Below are 20609 nucleotides of genomic sequence, written 5' to 3'. Positions count from 1 at the left end.
AATGGAGTGAACCAGCCTGTTACGTAAGGGGGTGGGGGGGGAGCGGCTGTGAAGGAGAGAGTCAAGACAAACAGTGTCTTTACCATTCACCCACACTTTCCTCCCTTCCTCCCCCCATTTGTGGCTGCACCAAATTTGAAGCCAAAATCCTTCGAATATACATGCATGAATTTGAACAGCGCATAGAATGCGTGTACGTGGTGTCAATTCATAAGGCCTTTATAAACTGTCACGTTGTGGAATTTGTATTTTTTTAAATTCTTCATGGAATATAGGCATTACTGCTTAGGCCAGCAATTGCCTATTGCCCCTCCCTAATTGCCCTGAAGCATGTTATAGTGAGCTTCCTTCTTGAATTGTACAGCCTTTGGGATGCAGAAGTACCAATGATAGGATTTATGTTCGAGGATTTTGACCCAGCAGCAGTGAAAGGAAGGCAATATAGTTCCAAGTCAGAATGGTGTTTGTGCCTTGCATAGGTGATATTCTCATGCATCTGATGGCTTTAGTCTTTTAGGTTGCAGAGGTAAAGTATTAGGAAGGTATTGTCAAAAGAGGCTTGGTATATGACTGCAATGCCTCTTATAGATGGTACTCACTGCTACTACTATGCATTAGTGGTGAAAGGAGAAAATGGTAAAGATGGTGGGTGGAGTGTCAATCAATGGGGCTTTATATTGGATAGTGTTGAGCTTCTTGAGTGTAGATGGAGCTGCAATATGCAAACAAGCGGACAATATTCCATCACACTCCAGATTTGTCCATTACATGGTCAACAATCTTTGGGGAGACAAGTAGACTGCAGGCTTCCTCATGTCTGATCTGCTCTTTGAGCCACAATATGGCTATAGCTGGTCAACGGTAACCTCCAGGATATTGATAGTGGAGATTTGGTAACAGTAATGCCAGTGAATGTTTTAGACAATGGTTAACTTCTCTGTTTTGGCACTGGTTATTCCTTGTCACTTGTTTGGCACAAATGTTACTTGCCACTTATCAGCCTAAGCCTGGATGCTAGCCTGGTAATGCAGCGTATAATCAGTCACCTTCCTTTGTGCTAAGTAGAACTTCAAACAATGGAATGTTCCCCCTCTATTTCCATTGCCGGTAGTTTTGCTTGGGCTTCTTGATGCTGCACTCAGTTAATATGTCAAGGGCAGTCATTCTCATTTCAGTCATTCTTACCTCACTTGTACAGGTCAGCTCTTTGGTCAATGTTTAGACCAAGGCTGTAACGATGGTCCTGGTGGAACACAAACTAAGCATCAGTGAACACCTTATTTCTTTCCAAATGCTACTTCATAGCACCCTTCCATCACTTTGCTTAAAACCAAGACTAGCCAGATATGGTGGTAATTGGAAAGGTTGGATTAAACATAGATAGGTGAAGGGATCAGATAGTGCTGAGAAAGCAGGGAGACTGTAGAAGGATTTGGAGAGGCTAGGAGAGTGGGCAAAGAAGTGGCAGATGGAATACAATGTAGGAAAGTATGAAGTTATGCTCTTTGGTAGGAAGAATAGAACATAGACTATTTTCTAAATGGGGAAGGCTTTGGAAACCTGAAGCATAAAGAGACTTAGAAGTTGTAGTTTAGGATTCTCTTAATATTAAGATGCAGTTCAACTGGCAAGTAGGAACACAAATGCAATGTTAGCATTCATTTCAAGAAGATTAGGATACAAGAGCAGAAACGTAATGCTGAGACTGAATCAGACTATATTTGGAATATTGTGAGCAGTTTTGGACCTCGCACCCAAGGAAGAATGTGCTGGCATTGGAGGGGATCCAGAGGAGGTTTGCAAGAATGATTTCAAGGATGAAGGTTGTGTCATATGAGGAGTGGTTGAGGACTCTGGGTTGGTATTCAATGGAATTTAGAAGGATGAGGGGGATCACATTGAAACTGACAGAATACTGAGAGGCCTTAAGAGTCTGGATATGGAGAAAATCTTTCTACCTCATAGGAGAGACTAGAAACCGAGGGCACTGTTTCAGAATGAATAGGTAACCCTTTAAAACTGAGATGAGTAGGAATTTCTTCAACCAGAGGATAGAGAAACTGTGGAAGGCTGAGAAGGCCAAGTCATCAAATATAGTTATGATAAAGATAGATAGTTTCTTGGTTGGTAGGGTTACAGGGAGAAGGCAGAAAAACAGGGGTGAGAAATAAATATATCAGTCATGACCAAATAGTGGAACAAACTTAATTGGCTGAATGACCTAATTCTGCTCCTATAGCTTACCTTATGCATTTGTCCTTATTCTTGTGGACAGGGCAAATCTAGGCAGTTCTCCACATTATTGAGTAGATGCCAGTTATACTGAAACAACTAAACCACAGATGTGGCAAATTCTGGAGAACATCTTCTGTATTGTTGCCAGAATGTTGTCAGAGACCATAACTTCTACAGTATCCAATGCCTTCAGCATTTCTTGAACATGGAGTGAACCAAATAGGCTGTAGGGGGATATGCAAGATACTGGAACCCTCAAGAGGAAGTCAAACCAGATCACCTTAGGAAGCATAGGATGGGGAAGGAGACTGCAGGGGATGGGCACATTAGAAATATGGAGCTTATTCAAGGAAAAGCTCCTGAGTGTCCTAGATAAATATGTACCTGTCAGGCAGGGAGGAAGCTGCAGAGCGCAGGAGCAATGGTTTACGAAGGAAGTGGAATCTCTGGTCAAGAGGAAGAAGGCGGCTTATGTTAGGATGCTTGAGGGTTACAAGGTAGCCAGAAAAGACCTAAAGAGAGAGCTCAGAAGAGCCAGGAGGAGACATGAGAAGTTGTCGGCGGATAGGGGATCAGGGTAAACCTTCAGGCTTTCTACAGCTATTTAAGGAATAAAATAATGACAAGAGTAAGATTAGGGCCAATCAAGGATAGTAGTGGAAAGTTGTGTGTGGAGTCAGAGGAGATGGGGAAGCACTAAATGAATATTTTTTGACAACATTCACTCTAGAAAATGACAATGTTGTCGAGGTGAATACGGAGATATATGCAACTAGACTAGGTGGGATTGAGGTTCACAAGGAAGAAATATTAGAAATCCTGCAGAGTGTGAAAATAGATAAGTCCCCTGGGCCGGATGGGATTTATCCCAGGATCCTCTGGGAAGCCAGGGAGGACATTGCCGAGCCTTTGGCATTGATCTTTAAATCATCATTGTCTACAGAAATAGTGCCAGAAGACTGGAGGATAGAAAATGTGGTTTTCCTGTTCAAGAAGGGGGGTAGAGACAACCCTGGAAATTATAGACCAGTGAGCTTTACTTCAGTTGTTGGTAAAGTGCTGGAAAAGGTTCTAAGAGATAGGATTTATAATCATCTAGAAATGAATAATTTGATTAGGGAGTCAGCACGGTTTTGTGAAGGGTAGGTCGTGCCTCACAAACTTCATTGAGTTCTTTGAGAAGGTGACCAAACAGGTAGATGAGAGTAAACCGGTTGATGTGATGTATGTGGATTTCAGCAAGGCGTTCGATAAGGTTCCCCACAGTAGGCTATTGTAAAAAATGCAGAGGAATGGGATTGCGGGAGATATAGCAGTTTGGATCAGTAATTGGCTTGCTGAAAGAAGACAAAGGGTGGTGGTTGATGGAAAATGTTCATCCTGGAGTCCAGTCCAGTTACTAGTGGTGTATCGCAAGGGTCGGTGTTGGGTCCACTGCTGTTCATCATTTTTATAAACGACCTGGATGTGGGCGTAGAAGGGTGGGTTAGTAAATTTGCAGATGACACTAAGGTCAGTGGAGTTGTGGATAGTGACAAAGGATGTTGTAGGTTACAGCGAGATTAGCTGCAGAGCTGGACTGAGACGTGGCAAATGGAGTTTAATGCTGACAAGGGTGAGGTGATTCACTTTGGTTGGAGTAACCGGAATGCAAAGTAATAGTAAGATTCCTGGTAGTGTAGATGAGCAGAGAGATCTCAGTGTCCAGGTACACAGATCCTTGAAAGTTGCCACCCAGGTTGACAGAGTTGTTAAGAAGGCATACAGTGTGTTAGCTTTTATTAATAGAAGGATCGAGTTCCGGAACCATGAGGTAATGAGATAGCGATGTCCTTGAACCGAGTTGAGTTTTTTGTTTTGAAGATAGGAGTACACTGTTTTTCTCTTGTTCCACTATTCTACATATTTCAATATAAATTTAATGCGGTATTCTTGGGAAAAGAAAACCTTTGTCACTAGCCAAGTGGCTTGGTGAATTGTAACAACCAGTTTTGAGCAAGTTTCCCACATACTTGAATGCTTCCTTCACATTTGCCAAGACATACATAATTTGCATATCAATAGAAATGTTTTGCCCATGTGCTCATCTGACAAACTTATTTTCACTGCTCAACTTATGCTTTTAGATTTGCTTTATTGAAACTTCATAAATAGGACCTGAACCATGTGTTTGTTGCAAACTTGATGCCAAAATGGAACACATCAAAGCCAACTTGTGGGATAATGACTACCTTGATCAGATCATTTCTCTCAGTACATCATGCAAACTCACAATGTTGCAGCTATACTATGTGAGAATAAGTGAACACTGGTGTAACCAACAAGACTACATCATCAGCAAGTTGCTCAAGGAACATCTGCTCAGAGTTGATGAACTGAAGTCTGATGCCACACACAGAGTACTGTGTATTATTTTGGTACATAAGAAAGCATGTCATTACATCAAGCTGATTCCTGGATGAAGGGGTTAGCTTATCAAGAACAGCTACCAGGTTAGGCCTTTGTTCATTAGTTTTTCAAAGATTGAAGAGTGATCTCATACAAAATTCTAAGAAGACTTGACAAGATAGATTTTGAGAAGATATTTCCACTAATGGGGGAATCCAAACAAGGGGACCTATTTACAGAATAAGGGGATGCAAACGAATTTCTTTTCCCAAAGGGTTAGTGAATGTATGGAAATCTCTACCCCAGAGAGATAGAGAAGCTAGATCACTGAAAATGAGATGGCACAGTGGTTAGCATTGCTGCCTCACAGCGCCAGCGACCTGGGATCGAATCCACCCTTGGGTGATAGTGCGGAGTTTGCACTTTCTCCCCATGTCTGCATGGGGTTTCCTCCTACAGTCCAAAGAATTGTAGGCTAGGTGTATTAGCCACTGCAGTTGTAGAGATACGAAGGGTCTGGGTGGGTTGGTGTGACTTGTTGGATCAAATGGCCTGCTTCCCCACTGTAGGAATTCACAAAGTATCTAAAGAGGAGGTAGATAGATTTTTGAAATCTGAGTTCTCAAGATCATGCTAAAGAGTTGAGCAGGCCTGAGAGACCAATAACTTATCCTATTTCTTATATAAAGTACACACAATGGAAAGAGGGGGGGAAAAAATTAGATTTTTCTCACTGAAAAAGTTTTTAAAAACTCTTTTGATCATTAACTCTTACAGTTCCAGAAAGCACAAAGGATAAGGTTTGAGATGTTCAGATATTATTGGCTTGACATTCTGGCACATATAAATGAGGTTCATCAAATTAAGACAATTGTTTCAGGATTTTGATAGACACAGTTCCTTGCGGAACACAGTATTTAAAAGCCAATCAGGATTGATGACAAAGATTTTTTCAGAAACAGTATAACTGAGATTCAGCAGACTGGTCACCAACTACTCAAGTAAATTCAAAACAAAGCACAGCAACCTGACAGTTATAAACCGGACAGGGATCATTAGTAAACAAGCATTCATCAGAAACGTAACTGCAAGAAGCAAATCCAAAATCTTTCAAAATCAAGTCCATAAAAATTATTAAATATGAAGTCATCATAAGCACTTGCTGCTTCAAATGTTGGCATGCAATTAGTCCCGTGCTGTCGCTGTACTAGGTTGATATCTCATTTTTAGGTTTGCCTGGTACTGCACTCAGCAAACCCTTTTGCAGTCTCCTTTGAATCGGGGTTAATCTACCCGGGTGGAAATGATAGACTCAGGATATACAGAGCCTTGAGATTATGGATCAATTAACTTCTGCTGTTGATGGCCCACAGCACTCGTGGATGCCCAATTTTGAGTTGCTAGATCAGTTTGAAGTCTGCATGGTGGTAGGCTACACAACACAATGGTCTCCACAATGACTGTGCAGTGATCATAGACAGATGCATCTGCTATGGATGGATTGGTGAGAATGACTTCAACGAATTAATTCTCCAGGTCTGTATTCTTCATCATTCAGTTTCACTTTGAATAATAAGGTTTCATGATGACTTTCATCCACAGTATGGCTTGTGTGTGTGTGTGGGGGGGCTCACTGGTCCTTTCTTACAACTGAACTGACAATTCTTCCAAGACTAATCATTCTCCGGGGTCAACAAAAATTCTAACACGTTGTAACAGAAGGGTGGTAAATGTCATTGCCCACCAAAAAAAGGAATTGTACGTGAGGTGAAAGTTCTGATCTTAATTTTAGACCGGATTCACATCTGAAAAAGCCACCTTCTTAAAACGGCAATCCCACTTTGAGATACCACAACAATAACTGTTGTAAGTAGCTTTTTTTTTTAAAGTTATATAGTAAATGATATGTGGTTCATAGTTTGAAGTTAAAGCAGGTGGTGGTCTCTGACTTGAAGTGATGTGGTTGACAAAATCGGAAAAGGCTTTTATCAGAGTTGACTCAATCATAATTAATGATTCCATGCATTTGTTCTTTATTTACAGAAATCCTGTTGCAGCATCTTCACTGAAGAACTTAGCCTTCGGTTTAAAGGGAGAAGTGATGCCAGTAAAAAGACCAAGGCCTGACTTAATGAAGATGTCTGTTCACTCTGATGATCCAAGCTAACCCACTTCAATCCTTCTTCTAATGCAAGTTATAAGTTGAATCAAACAACTGCTAACCTAGAAAACTGTAGCACATATCTAAACAACCAACCTCGAAAAAGACTTAATTATTTTATGTAACTAGAAATTGGTAATTAAAAAGTTAAAATGCATTGTAAAAACACGCTTTGGAAATGATGTTAGACAATGCAGAAATAAACTGCAACAGTACATGTCAGAAGTAGGAAATGTTTTCAAACCAATTAATTGCAAACAGACCAGGCTGGATTGAGCCATACTCCACAAGATCTGAATCTGACTATCCCAGTGGGCCAGCCAATTCCAAGAATTTATCATCTCTACCGGTGTTGGTTTTCAAAACCTTAGCCTGACTGTACAACGTGAGGGGCAATTTTAATCCAGTTCTTGGATAAGTCTATAGTACAAAGCTTACACTAACTTTGCACAAAAAGACAAAAACAATCTGAATGGCCAAAAAAAGGATTGCTCTCAAATATTGGAAGTACTAGTTCAACAAGGGGAAATTTGAGGTTAGGTGTAAGCACATTGTTTTATTTGACTGCACAATCCTCAACATTTATATTTTGTGCCTGACCTGGGGAACACAATGTTTAAAATAGGACAGTACTTTATTCTCCAGCACCCCGCAATTTAAAGAATTTTTTGATTTATTTTAAAACTTGCATGGCTTTATTTGTCACACCACTTTATCTATTATTTACGCAATATTCAGTAAAAGCTTCATGTCACGTCAGTGTTGATTTAGACTGTTATCTTAATAAAATATTGTATACATACACTTGTATTAAGTACTTTTTTGTTAAGGTTAACATTTAACTCATGGCCATTTTACTTGTAACTTTGCTCTCAAGACTGACGATCTTACTTTAAAAAATTACATATTTATAATAAGAAGGTTTATAACCTTAACTTAAAATGGTTGTTCATTTCCAGGGTTAGCAGGATAGAAACCAGCACACAAAGACTACTACCCTTCCCTCAGTAGCCAAGAGTTTGAAGTGAGAGCAAGTTTAGGATAGATAAATAGATAAGACAAATAATAAACTGTACTAAAGCGAACATGAAATTTCAAACCAATTCCTAGCTATGTCTACAGTACAGTGATAACTTATGCATCACAATATATATACTTACCACTTCATTTAAAACTGAGAGATCTCCTGGAAGTAAAGAACCAGATAAAAATACAGATCATCAACACATTTGGCATACTTTTCAAATTAAGATTAGTCAAAAATCACAGAACAAAATACTCCTTCCAAAATAATCTATATTTAATCTATTGACATGGTTTTATGTAATTGAGCACATAAAATACAGCAAAGATTTTCCCTTTTTAAATCCATTCCTTAGTTCAAGTGGTCTCCCACATCATGTCATGCTGTTTGAGCAGTGTGACCCAGGTCAATCCAAGATAGCTTTGACCATTTTTATTTTTGCCTTGTATTACAGTCAAACTGTACAAAATCCTCTATTTTAAATTGGCATTCATCATTCCAAACCAGAATCTAACCTATTTGATAGCACTAGCCTGAGATTGGAAATGTGACCTGAGTATGAGATTCAGTCATTGACTTTAGAGGTTAACTGCATATTGCTGTATGTTACCTGTCACCCTGTCTACATTACTGCTGCAAGATATCCAAATTCTTCCCTCTGAAAATTTAAATGCACAGCATTTGCACGTTATTTACTCATTCCTTGCAAATTAATTCATCAGCTCATCAACAAAATGACTTAATTACAATACATGATGCAACTTATAAACAGAGGATCTGGAAAGCATTGTGGAGCAATATTGCTGCGTATTTCACTGCCAGATCACGTTATCCCATCAACTTGCACACCTTCTTGGTGGTTTTAATCATTTTTAACTGCCAGCACAATAGGACTTGAGATGCACTGTCACGCACCCAAGGAGCATGACTCAATCAGCAGCTGTGAATGGCTGCAGGTTGCTCAGCACTGAATAAAAACCAAAAGACTGCAGATGCTGGAAATCAGAAACAAAAACAGAAATTGCTGGAAAAATTCATCAGATCTAGAAACATCCGTGGACAAAAATCAGAGTTAACATTTCAGGTTGAGTGACCCGAAACTTTAACTTGGATTTCTCTCCACAGATGCTGTGAGACTTGCTGAATTTTTTCAGCAATCTCTGTTCTAGTTGCTCAGCTGAAATTTGGAGAGGCCATCAAACTTTCAATTAACACTGTAAATTTACAAGTGCCACCTCTCTCCACGCCACCACAAGAAGTTATTCCCTTTCAAATTTTTCTTTTTTTTCTGTAAATCTACACTCCAACATAAAAGATGATTTTCAAAATGGGAAGAGGGTGGAGCAAAGGTAGTGAAATGACTGCATTTTCTTACTCAAGATGAACTGCTCAGTAAAACTTGTTCCGAGCCACATAACACTGATTAAATTTTTAATGACGTGTCAAAGTTAAACTGTGTATAAAACAGATTCGAGCCATTTACGCATAAAGTGAAATTTATATCTACATGGCTAGGCTGGGACTTTTAACTCACTAATCAAATATAAATTAAATTCATGAATGATTACAATCAAATTATTTAACATCTTCTTCTGGCGCACTGATAGTGTTGTTACCCCTAGACTGCGAAGCCTAAATTCAAGACCCATTTGCTCTAGAGGTTGATTAGAAAAAGGGGAGTTTAAATAAAAATGCATTTCAATTTTTCATCGTAAGTGCCTGCTTTTGCTCAATGGGTAGCTCTCATCCTTGACTCAGGTTATTAGTTTGAAACCCTTTATGGACTTTGACAGTCAAATGCTGCACTACTGGAGGGTAGTTCAGCATCAGATATTAATCTAAGATCCTAACTGCCTGCTCAAGTATTAGTTATATATCCCCCGGCACTACTCAGAAGGAAGTTCTCCTAATTCCTACTCAACATTCCTTTCTCCAACTCTACCAGTCACTCAACCAGTTGCTGTTTATGGGACTGTACTGAAAGAAAATTGGCAGTTGTTTAGTTGATTTCTTTTAAAGCACTTTGGCAGATCCTTGTATAACTATAACGCTTTTCTTTTCTCTAAATAGCCTTTCAAAACAACGAGAAAGATCTTTAAGCCCATCTTTATTCATCCAGCCAGAAAGGTTCCCCTGCCCCAACTCTTGGAACCTGGCAGCTGCTTAAATGATTTATGTACACCTTACCGTACCCACTAACCATTTTTAGTGTGAAGAACTTCTTGATGTTCATGCTAATGTTACCTAGTACCAGCTTGATCTATCCTACTGTCACTGTTTAATTTGAAGGAGTGTTGCCAACGCATCTTTTACTAGCTTGTTAAAGACTTACTCAAACTCACACCACATCCTGAAGACAGCTGCCTGGCACAACAAAGACGATACAAAGCAATCAAATTGGGGCTAGTGTTTCTCTGAGCTGCATGCATGCACCAACCTCACAGTAAACATCAGTGTAAACTATAACAGTGGCCTTGCGAAAACATTCATCATACATTAGAGCAAACAGATCATGCAAAACAAAAAGAATTGCAGGGATTGTTAGAAACAATGAATATTGATACCAGTGTGTCAACCAATGAATTGGTGTGGATCAGGATTTGCAATTGGATTTCACAAGTTTCTAAACTCATGTTTGAAACTACAGGAAATAAGTGTCCCAAGGACAGCAGGACTGTTTTGCTGGCTAAGTGGAGGATAATTAAATAATTAATAATGTGCATAAAATCAACCCCTAGACAGTGCAGCCTCCAGGTAGGACCGACAGGGGTATTTTATTAACCTCTCATTTTGACCAGTGGTGGTGTTGTCACTAACTGCAGACAACAAGAATATCATGTGATTATCTTAGTGAGTCAAAATGCTGGTTCTGAATTTAAAAAGCATGATTAAAACCCCATTAAATTAATTTTTTCACTTAAAATCAAAACTCCTTGTGGTCTGATTGTGCCAGCTGATTATGACACAGCTACAGAAATCAGGAAAAGCCAGAGTTTGATCTGTTTAATGAATTGATCTCAGTTAGGGCAGCAATACAAGTCAAACAGTTGGTCACAGCTCCCCCAGGGACACAAGTCCAAGAAAGCCAGCTATGATTCCTACTTATGACTGCCACATGGCAACCCCATTAGAAAAATATTGGGGTGCATAAATGTAAAACAAGAACAGGATCAAGCACTCTGCAGTATTTTCCAAGGCCAAACACTGTGGTGAAAGGAATTGTCTGGGCATATTCATGAGGTGCAGTCAATTGCTGAGATGCTACAGGTATATGGGCTCTGCAAGGCAGCCATTTTGAGTTCTCTGGAAAGATTTTAAAAATAGTAATAGTGAGAGAATTAATATTGCAAACCTATTCCATAATCATGATTCCTGAAGAAGGGCTTATGCCCGAAACGTCGATTCCCCTGCTCCTTGGATGCTGCCTGACCTGCTGCGCTTTTCCAGCAACACATTTTTCAGCTATTCCACAATCATGTCTTGGATATTAAAGCAATAGCGCTGGGAGGTGCTTCAAGCTTACATGATTACTAACACACCACTGTTATCACATAAGTTCCCACATTTGCAATAGAACATATGAAGTGGTTTCACTTCCTTTCACCCTGTGCTCCCAAGCTCTGTCTAGCTGACACTGCTTGTGCAATGCTGAAAGGATGGCAGAGCAGATTCATTAGTAACTTTCAAAATGGAATTGGAAAAATATTTGAAAAACATTCTGGGCTGCAGGGAAAATCCAGTAATATAGAACTAACTAGATTGATATTCTGAAGAGTTGGCAAAGAAGATCCCATTATACTTCAATCACAAAGATAAAATCATTCTGCCAAATGAGATATCCAACTAGCCATAAACAATTTCAATTAGAATACATTTTGGGAACAAATACTGCTCAAAATTTCTACTTCCAGTTAAATTAGCAGATTTTAAAACCATGGAGGCAGAAATAAAGCAGACTGAACATTCCTCAGAAAAGGATACACCAAATGAGGCTCTTAATGAAGGCCAATTCCTAAAAGGGCAAAAGTAAGTTCATGTGACTAATATAACTGATTGACAAAAAAGGATCTTAAGTGTTCAACTGGGTGGTGGAGACAGAACTCATTTTGGTCACAGCAGTTCAGAAAAATAGCATGATACACCCTTCAATTTTTATTTATGCTCTCCATCGTTCTTGACCAAACAAACTCAGAGGCATGGGGAATCAAGAACAGACCAGCCTCCAGGCATTATTTCTGTATAGTCATGATTTGTACGTAAGCTGAGACACCAAGAATCAGCATGCTCCTGTAACCTAGATCATTTTAAACTTGATCTCTTCAAATCATATCACCTGCCAATGGAAATAAAGCATGACTATTTACAAGACCATAACCACTCAACAATGGCATCAACCAGAACTCTTTTGATCCTTCACAGCTCCAATTCCTCCCTGTTAGCTCTTGGTATTAGCTCCTCTACCCCATCACCCAAAAGACCTGGGTACATTTGACTGAATTTACTCTGCATCATTTCCAATTGCCACAAGGTTTCCAAAAATTTGCAAAATTCTTGCAGGGTACTGCTTACTTTGAAATGTAAAAGTGGACAACATATAAATGTAATACTTGAAACCTGACAAGCCTTTCAGGACAGTACATTGCTAGCATCTTAAATCAAGAAAACTTCAAACAAAAGTGAAACCTCCAGGTCAATGGTCACTTCTGCAAAAATCAGGTGCTGGGCTCAACTAACATTTCAGTTCAAAACAAGTCTTCGTTTTAAAGCTTTGAGTCCCTGTCTTCAGAGATTTAAGTCGGCTGTTTCAAATCACAAATAGATTGTACCTGTCTTGATCTGGTACTCCAAGCCAGCAGGTTTGGGTTCAAGACAAACACCAAAGACATATACACAATATCCTAGTTGATACTCCCAATGTAGTACTGTAAGAGGTCTGCACTGTCTAAGATGCTTCCTTTTGGATGAGACTTTAAATTGAAGACTATTTGCTATCTTAGATGGAAGTGAAAGATTTCATGGTGTTACCTCCAAGAAGCAGAGGAGTGTGTTCTGTGGTCTGATCAACATTGATCTCTCAACACTGAAAAAACATGCCAGCTGGTCATTATCGCATTGTAATTTATTGGAACTTGTGTGTAAATTGGTTGATATGTTTTCCTAGTTTACCACAGTGATGACGTTTCAACAGTAGTTCACTGGTTATAGAATAACAGACCCGTACTCACCAGTACTGCACCCAGAGTGGTGCAGTGATAGATTTGCACTCCAATACTGTGCTAGTGACAGAACAACATCCATCACAACTGTATCCAGAGTGTGATACTGACAAAAAACTATACCTACCAATACAGCTTCAATTGCTCTTTTCAAACATGATTCAAGGTTTGAAGCACATTTGCAATTGTACTACCACCAAGGAGGTGCAGTGTTAAAATATCACTCATGCACCATTACACTTTATTGGCACCTAAAAGGAAACACCAGCATCTGCAGACACACTACCTTTAAGTAGATTTCTTCAAAGGGAACAGATAGCCAAAGAGATAACATTTCACCTGATTGTCTTGAGTGACCAAAAGCAAAATAATTGTTCGTTTCCACAAATACTGTGTCTATACAATAATTGTTTGTTTAAAACAAGGATATGGTTGCTGTACATATATAATATATATTATTGCTTCTGACACAAAAGCTTTGCTGATCCATATTGACATTTTTTGCAAATTCAATTATATAGTCACGGAAAAAAAAATACAATTACATTCCACAGGAGACATCTCAGTGCCAGTGCAATGTGAAGTCCTTCTTCATCAAGTCCTCCCAATCACTTTGGTGGCATCTCATATTTAAAAACGACGCTGAAAATTCTCCCACCAAGTCGTTCTGCCAACCAGGCATTCTTGATGACGGCAAGTTTGAGGCTTTCACAACGTAACGCAGCGTAATAGTTTGTATGAATAGCTCGACCCATGCCTTCAATTATCACCAGGTCAGTCTTCCTCTCCCAGACGACTGTTGCCAACCCTTTGTCCAGTCGACTGAGAGAAAGAGAAATATAAAAGATCAGTATTAATATTTATAATAATTCTAATCTTTGGGTGAAAGTGACAACAGTTCGGGATGTCAACTGGGTAAAGGCTCGTTCTCCATTATCCAGAATTTCCATATCAACATGCAGCAGAAATGGAGGGTAATTCCATCAAACCCATCTATGCTCATGCTATCAATGAAACAACATGACTTCACATCCCGTTAATCTTCAATCCCATTGTTAAAAATTACACACCAGGTTATAGTCCAACAGGTTTATTTGGAAGCACTAGCTTTCGAAGCGCTGCTCCTTCATCAGATGGTAATCCCATTGTGGCATCATCAGCACTCTGAACTCCCTCCATTACACCATTTCACATAATACTTCAAACAACAGAGTTAACTAAATAATGTTTTCTGGATTTCTCTTTAAAGCAGTATTTTACACCAATTAAAATTTGCATCTAATGGTGCTACAAAGCTTTTGACCTCAGTCAGGTGTCGACTTAAATCAACAAGATTTCCACATCAGAGAATTTAAGCCTCCCTGTTTCTCTCATCTTTCAAAGCCTGCGCCCTATTATACCTTGCTTTGGGTGAAGAGTCAAGTTGCTTTTATCTGTATCACCTCCACAGTGCGCTTCTACTTTTTTGTGTTGTGCTAACTGCACCCGAATACAATATTTGGCATAATTTTGCCAGCTGTTTACTATCAGTGCAACTCAGTTGCTAATGCTCTTTCTAAAATGAGAAGGTTGTAATTAAATCTCCACTCCTGGGCTTTGATACATCAATACAGAACTGCAAGTTAAATAGAAACCCTGTCTGTTTAGTTGGAGAATAAAGATCCCATTTGGTTTTTGAAAAGTCACAGGGTGTTCTCCCCATACCTAGACCAACATTCTTTGCTCAGTTGCTAACACAAAGACAGAATTACTGCTCAATTTCTCAACAGCTGACTGTGAACCTTTTTTGTGCAAAAAATTGGTACTTGCAGGGTTAATCTGCGTAACAAAAATATTAGGTGAAACACAGTGCAATATCCTGAAAACATTTAATACTACGCAAATGTTTTCTTACAGCATTTCCTAAGTACCACATATATATCCTTTAACTCTACTGCTCAGAATACAAATTTCACCGTCCTCTTAGCTTGGAGAACAATGATGCAAAAACAAATTGCTCTTAAAACCAATGTGTTTTATTATAATCACATACATCACTAAACATGAGAGACAGATCCATGCCCTGCAGCATTTCACTCTAATGTTATGTTTTTAAATTAAAGTCTAGGGCAAAAAAGTACTTGTTCAAACTTTTCACTCAACTGGACTTGTATGAAAATTAAAAATGCAAATTTCTGAAATATTATTTTTAAAATTCACTCAAGTTATGGGTCAGATATACACTCATGACTAACTCCATCAAGTTGAGTGTGTGTCAGATCTTTTTCCCTTGGGAAAAGACTGCAGAACTATTAAGGAGAGGACACAAACAAAAATAGTTCCCTCTTGTACCCCTCCCAATAGTTATTGGCCAAAGTGACAAAAATTTACTCAGCTCAAATGAGCATAAGCAGAACAGTAGAACGTTTTAAAAAGGGTAACAACTCCCCAATGATTCAGTTGCTACAGGCAACTTAGTCTCACAGACCAGAACGTCCCTGAATTCTTGCCAGACAGCTGACTTCAACTGCTACAGCAGTTTTGATCCTACAACTGGAATGGCAGTTCTGGATTATTATGAAGGAAAAATAAATAAGCCTGTGTTCGGTTCCTAATTATGCATTCAATTGTGTGTGTGGGACACACACTGAGACAAAATAGAGAAACAGGATCAAGCAACTGAGAAAGTAGGAGAAGGAAAGCACAAGTTTGAACGTTAGAGAGAGAGAAAACAAGGCCCGCATTGGCACAGTAATGATGAAAAGATGGCACTAGGAACTGTACCAGAGCAAGAATCAAAGTCACAGAACAAGGTCCATTGCCTATCGTTTCACAGCACAATTATAATTAAATATTGACAAAGCAGCTCACCTCCGTAAAAACAAACAGGCACTAAATTTATTTTTGGGGTGGGGTTGCAGTGGTGACTGAACCCTTATTAGGTAGTATGATTAAGGAGGCATTTGAAAGACACACTGGGAAAGACAAACAATTATCAATTAAACAAGGTCTATTTAATAAAAAAATAAAGAAAATTACCTCAGATCTAGACAAGGCGAACTTGAGCCACTCTGAACCAATAACAATTTATCTTCCTCTAAAGCTTTCCTGCAAGAAGGAACAGGAACACAGTTAACCACAGTTGCCAGCTCAAACATTACAACAGCCACACAGCAATTAGTTAAAGGGCCAAGGATAGTCCATAACAGCAATAAATACCCTAAAGTCACAGATATCACATTACTGCAGGGGTGCCCTCACTTAACTTCAGCAAAAATCTGAAGGAATAGTGTAAAAAGCCTTTTTTATCAAGTGTGCAAGTGTTTTATCTTACACTGGTAAAGTATGGCAGAGATTCCACCTTACTGTTTAAATCTCACCACAATGACTGAAAGCAAATTTTGTTAGTTCTGCTCCTGTCCCTTTACTGGGGTACAATTCTAGATCCATCTAGAACCTGGACTTAACCAGGTGTAAGCCTGGATGACATTCGCCTCAAGGGGCAATTCAGTGGTGGAGATGGCGCCTAGTCTTGTCCTCATTTTCTAAGCAAAGGTCAACCAACCAATTTACTGGAATCTTCATACTTTAGACGATGTGACCAACAAATCGTGCTTACCAGCTTCTCTCCATCCCAGGATACACATAATCAAATGCCTTTGAAAGAGGCCATTTGGCCCACCATGCCTGGATCAGCTCTTTGAGAGAGACATCTTAATTAGTCCCACTTTAGTTTAATAGCACAGCAAATTCCTCCAAATGTTATAAAATAAAATGAAAAGATAAAGTCTCTTTTTTAAAATTAGTACTCCTCCAGCCAGAAGTAATATTTGGAATTGTATTGAAAGTAAAGGCAGGACTAGTGAATGCAATTCTTTTACACTGCGCACCTGATGACTGAATCCATCGCTGCAATCCTCTCTGTAACTATTGCCAACTCACTGCAGGTAACATCATTTAATGCTGGTCCTGAGTTACTGGCTAAAATGACCTGCATTTGAAGACAATTGTGTCAGGCAAGCTTGGAGTGAAATCACAGACAGATCTACTGAAATAGAATTTAGACATGTCTTGCAAAAGCCATGGAAGCAAAGCAAGACTCAAAAGCTTCTGCTATCACATCAAATATTTACAGTGATGATCCAGCAACTGTGGAGTGTTACCCCAAATATACAGCTGCTGACTGGAAACTGCCCGTAAAAAGGTTTTTGACTACACTTGGCATTTGGAATGGAGAAGGGAATGAGATCAGACAGCCTCGAAAGGTAATAAGCAGCAAAACAGCAATCACAACAAAGTAAAATAGCAACAGGTAAGCCTAGAGTAAGGTCTTTGACACAGGCACCTCCAACTTAAAAGATGGTCAACATATCACAAAAGGAAGGAGCAAATTACTGTAGATGCTGGAATCTGTACTAAAAACAAACGATGCTGGAAATCCCAGCAGGCCAGGCAGCATCCGGAGATAGAGCAAGCTAATGTTTCGAGTGTAGATGTCTCTTCATCAGAGCTGAAGTGAAATGTGAAGGAGCAGCTTTTATGCAATTCACTTCATACATTATTGATTTGGATGAAGGAACCGAGGGTATTCTAGCTAAGTTCACAGACAATACAAAGATAGTGAGAGGGACAGGGAGGCTGTAGAAGGATTTGGACAGGGTAGGAGAGTGGGCAAAGAAGTGGCAGATGGAGCACAATGGGGGAAGTGTGAAGTCATACACTTTGTTAGGAAGAATAGAGGCATGGACTAGTTTCTAAATGAGGAGAAAATTCAGAAGTCTTAAGTGCAAAGAGACTTGGGGGTTCTAGTCCAGGATTCTCTCAAGGTAAACTTGGAGAATGAGTCAGTAGTTAGGAAGGCAAATGCAATTGAGAGAGTTGAATATAAAAGTAGGGATGTACTTCTGAGGCTCTCGAATGCTCTGGTCAAATTGCATTTGGAGTATTGTGCACAGTTTTGGGCCCCATGTCTCCTGAAGGGCTTATGCCCAAAACATCGATTCTCCTGCTCCTTGGATGCTGCCTGATCTGCTGCGCTTTTCCAGCAACACATTTTCACCCCATATCTCAGGAAGGATGTACTGGCCTTAGCATGTGTTCAGGGGAGATTCACAAGAATGGTCCCAGGAATGAAAAGCTTAATATATAAGAAATGTTTGAGGACTGTTGGTCTATACTCTATGGAGTTTAGGAAGATGAGGGGGGGGGATTTAATTGAAACTTGCAGAATACTGAATGACCAGGACAGATAGATGTTGGGAAGAGGGAAGATGTTTCCATTGGTAGGAAAGACTTTGAGTAAAGGGGAGCCCTTTTAGAACGGAGATAAAGAGAAACTTGTTCAGCCAGACAGTAGTGAATCTCTGGAATTCATTGCCACTGAAATCTGTGGAGACCAAATCATTGCGCATACTTAAGACTGAGATAGATATGCTTTTGAGCATCAAGGGAGAATGGGATTGAGAAACTTTTCAGCCTGATTGATTGGCAGAGCAGACTCAATGGGCTGAATGGCCTAATTTCTGCTCCTATGCCTTATGATCTCAGTAATTGGGAGCTGAAGTGCTGGGGTAAAAAGGGTGCTGAGAGTGCAGGTTAAGTGATCGGAATATGAGAATGAATGGCAGAACAATGGTCTGTCTAACTGCCAAACTGGAAAGAACAGATGGTCCCACTGGAGCTGGGGAGGGGATATGGTAACAGATAACATAACAAGTGAAGCTACAAGTATCACAAAAGGAGTATGTATTTTGAATGTAATTCATTCCTATCAAAATGTTGCATGATCATTATAGCTGGCTTACAGCTAGATGAAAGTCTGTTACACACTAGGAAAAATAGCATTTACAGACAAAGATGGATTTAAGGTAGAGGAGGCACAGCCAGAGAATATTAAAATGATACTTATTTTGCAAACCTCTTTTGATTAACACACTTACTTTCGTGTCACACTTTACTGACGCCACATCGTGAAGCTCTGATTCAGCAAACAACATTACACAAGGGTAGAGACACAGCCTAATGCCCAACAATCTCAATTCAATGCATGTATGTGCCTGCGTACATGCTCACTAACACACATATACACAGCCAAACACAATCGGTGTTAAGATTTGAGATACTAAATGGAAGGTGGGGCAGTTTACTCCTTGGACCAAGCAACTGTGTGAGGATGCTAGGGATGGGGGTACGTCATTTTAAGCCAATGACAAAGTTGGTGACAAAGAAGAACTAATAAAATAAAAATTAAATTCGACCGTTTGCAGCAACTCGAAGTCCAAGGAGGAAGAATGAGGACTAATTTGGCTAACAGAAAATATGCCCTTTTTTTTTCCCCCATTTCTTAACCGTATAACACAAGTTCCCTAAAAATGCTGTCAAATATTTGCTGCCCTCTGGAGCTTTTCCTGCATGACCTCTTGTCATAAACAAATCTACAGAATTAGTGTCAGATACTCAATTCTGGTAGACATTGAGAGCCAAGTCATATCCTGTCCTTATCCAGCACACTTTAGAGCTATTTTCATCCGCTAATGATTAGGGGAAACTAATCTGCCTCCTAATTATCCCAGTGCTTTAGAGGTCAACACCTGTAGCCTCCCACTGCCATCCTGAATTCATTCAACTAACTCAATACAGCTGAGGCACTGAACACCCATGGCTAGTATCAAATAAGAACAAATTTACCACTTTCAGCCACTGCAGCAACCTAAGGAAGAGAATAAGCATAAAATCAAGGAATAAAAAGTGGGTTTGCCCCACCTCTAGCATCTCCACACCGTTGCGTGGTCCAAGAAGTGACTGCCACACCCTCCATTTAATACCTCAAACCTTAACACAGTTTGGCTCTGTATATGGTAACGTGTGCATACACATGCATGTGTCTAATTGAGATTGTTAGGCCTTTTGTTCACTATTTCTCAACCATAAGTAGCAATGTATAATATGTTACCTCTGTGCCTTTTGAGAGCAGCTCCCTGACAAATGGGAAGACTCCAAGAATTATGTCTATTCCACTATTATCTACGAAAAATAAGGCACATTTGTGAGGAGGACCCTGCAAGAGAAAGCCAGTAAAGTTTGGTATTTGATCAGTGTTTCTTATTTTTTTAAAATCTCTAATCAATTGTTATATTCAGATTGCCATTAGAACTAGAAATAAAATTTCTTGTTAACCAATGACAATAAAAATTCAATAAATTAGCAGTACTAACAACAGAAATTAATGGCATTTTTGACAGTCATTGCCAGATTAAGTTAAAAATTTCCCAACACCAGGTTATAGTCCAATATGTTTATTTGGAAGCACTAGCTTTTGGAGCGCTGCTCTTTCAAAAGCTAGCACCTCTACATCATGAATGCCAGATTAGTGAGATCATATGACAATACTCCAATTCTCAAAACTCGCTGACAATACCAATTCTCCTCCCCTGCCCATGTCTTGCTCTTGGGATTTATGAAGAATTAATTCTTCAAGTATCTTAATTGTCCTATAGCCATTCTGCATATACATTTTACCTATAAACCATCCAGATAATTAATTAGATACCAATTTGTAACTCACTTTCAGGAAGTTGAAGTAACTACATAAAAATTAAACATTTAA

The 20609-nt window shown here is 39.3% G+C and overlaps 2 protein-coding genes across 2 annotated transcripts in view; one reads left to right on the top strand and one right to left on the bottom strand.

Moving 5' to 3' along the window:
* Positions 1–7586, top strand: part of LOC122540375 (probable glutamate receptor) — a 37639-nt gene extending 30053 nt beyond the window's left edge. Inside the window, exon 11 of the mRNA XM_043676015.1 lies at positions 6667–7586. Within this exon, the coding sequence (XP_043531950.1) occupies positions 6667–6750 (84 nt within the window). The 3' untranslated portion in view covers positions 6751–7586. The remainder of the gene's footprint in view (positions 1–6666) is intronic.
* A 477-nt stretch (positions 7587–8063) lies between these two features.
* pank4 (pantothenate kinase 4 (inactive)) overlaps positions 8064–20609 on the bottom strand; it is a 58959-nt gene continuing 46413 nt past the window's right edge. Inside the window, exons 12-15 of the mRNA XM_043675421.1 lie at positions 19956–20060; positions 16894–16994; positions 16043–16111; positions 8064–13846 (exon numbers count right to left, since the gene is read on the bottom strand). Coding sequence (XP_043531356.1) covers positions 13633–13846; positions 16043–16111; positions 16894–16994; positions 19956–20060 — 489 coding nt within the window. The 3' untranslated portion in view covers positions 8064–13632. The remainder of the gene's footprint in view (positions 13847–16042; positions 16112–16893; positions 16995–19955; positions 20061–20609) is intronic.

This window comes from Chiloscyllium plagiosum, chromosome 34 (genome assembly GCF_004010195.1).
Source record: "Chiloscyllium plagiosum isolate BGI_BamShark_2017 chromosome 34, ASM401019v2, whole genome shotgun sequence".
Lineage (NCBI taxonomy): Eukaryota > Metazoa > Chordata > Chondrichthyes > Orectolobiformes > Hemiscylliidae > Chiloscyllium > Chiloscyllium plagiosum.
Note: the sequence above shows the minus strand (reverse complement) of the source record. Positions and strands in the feature narration are given on the sequence as shown.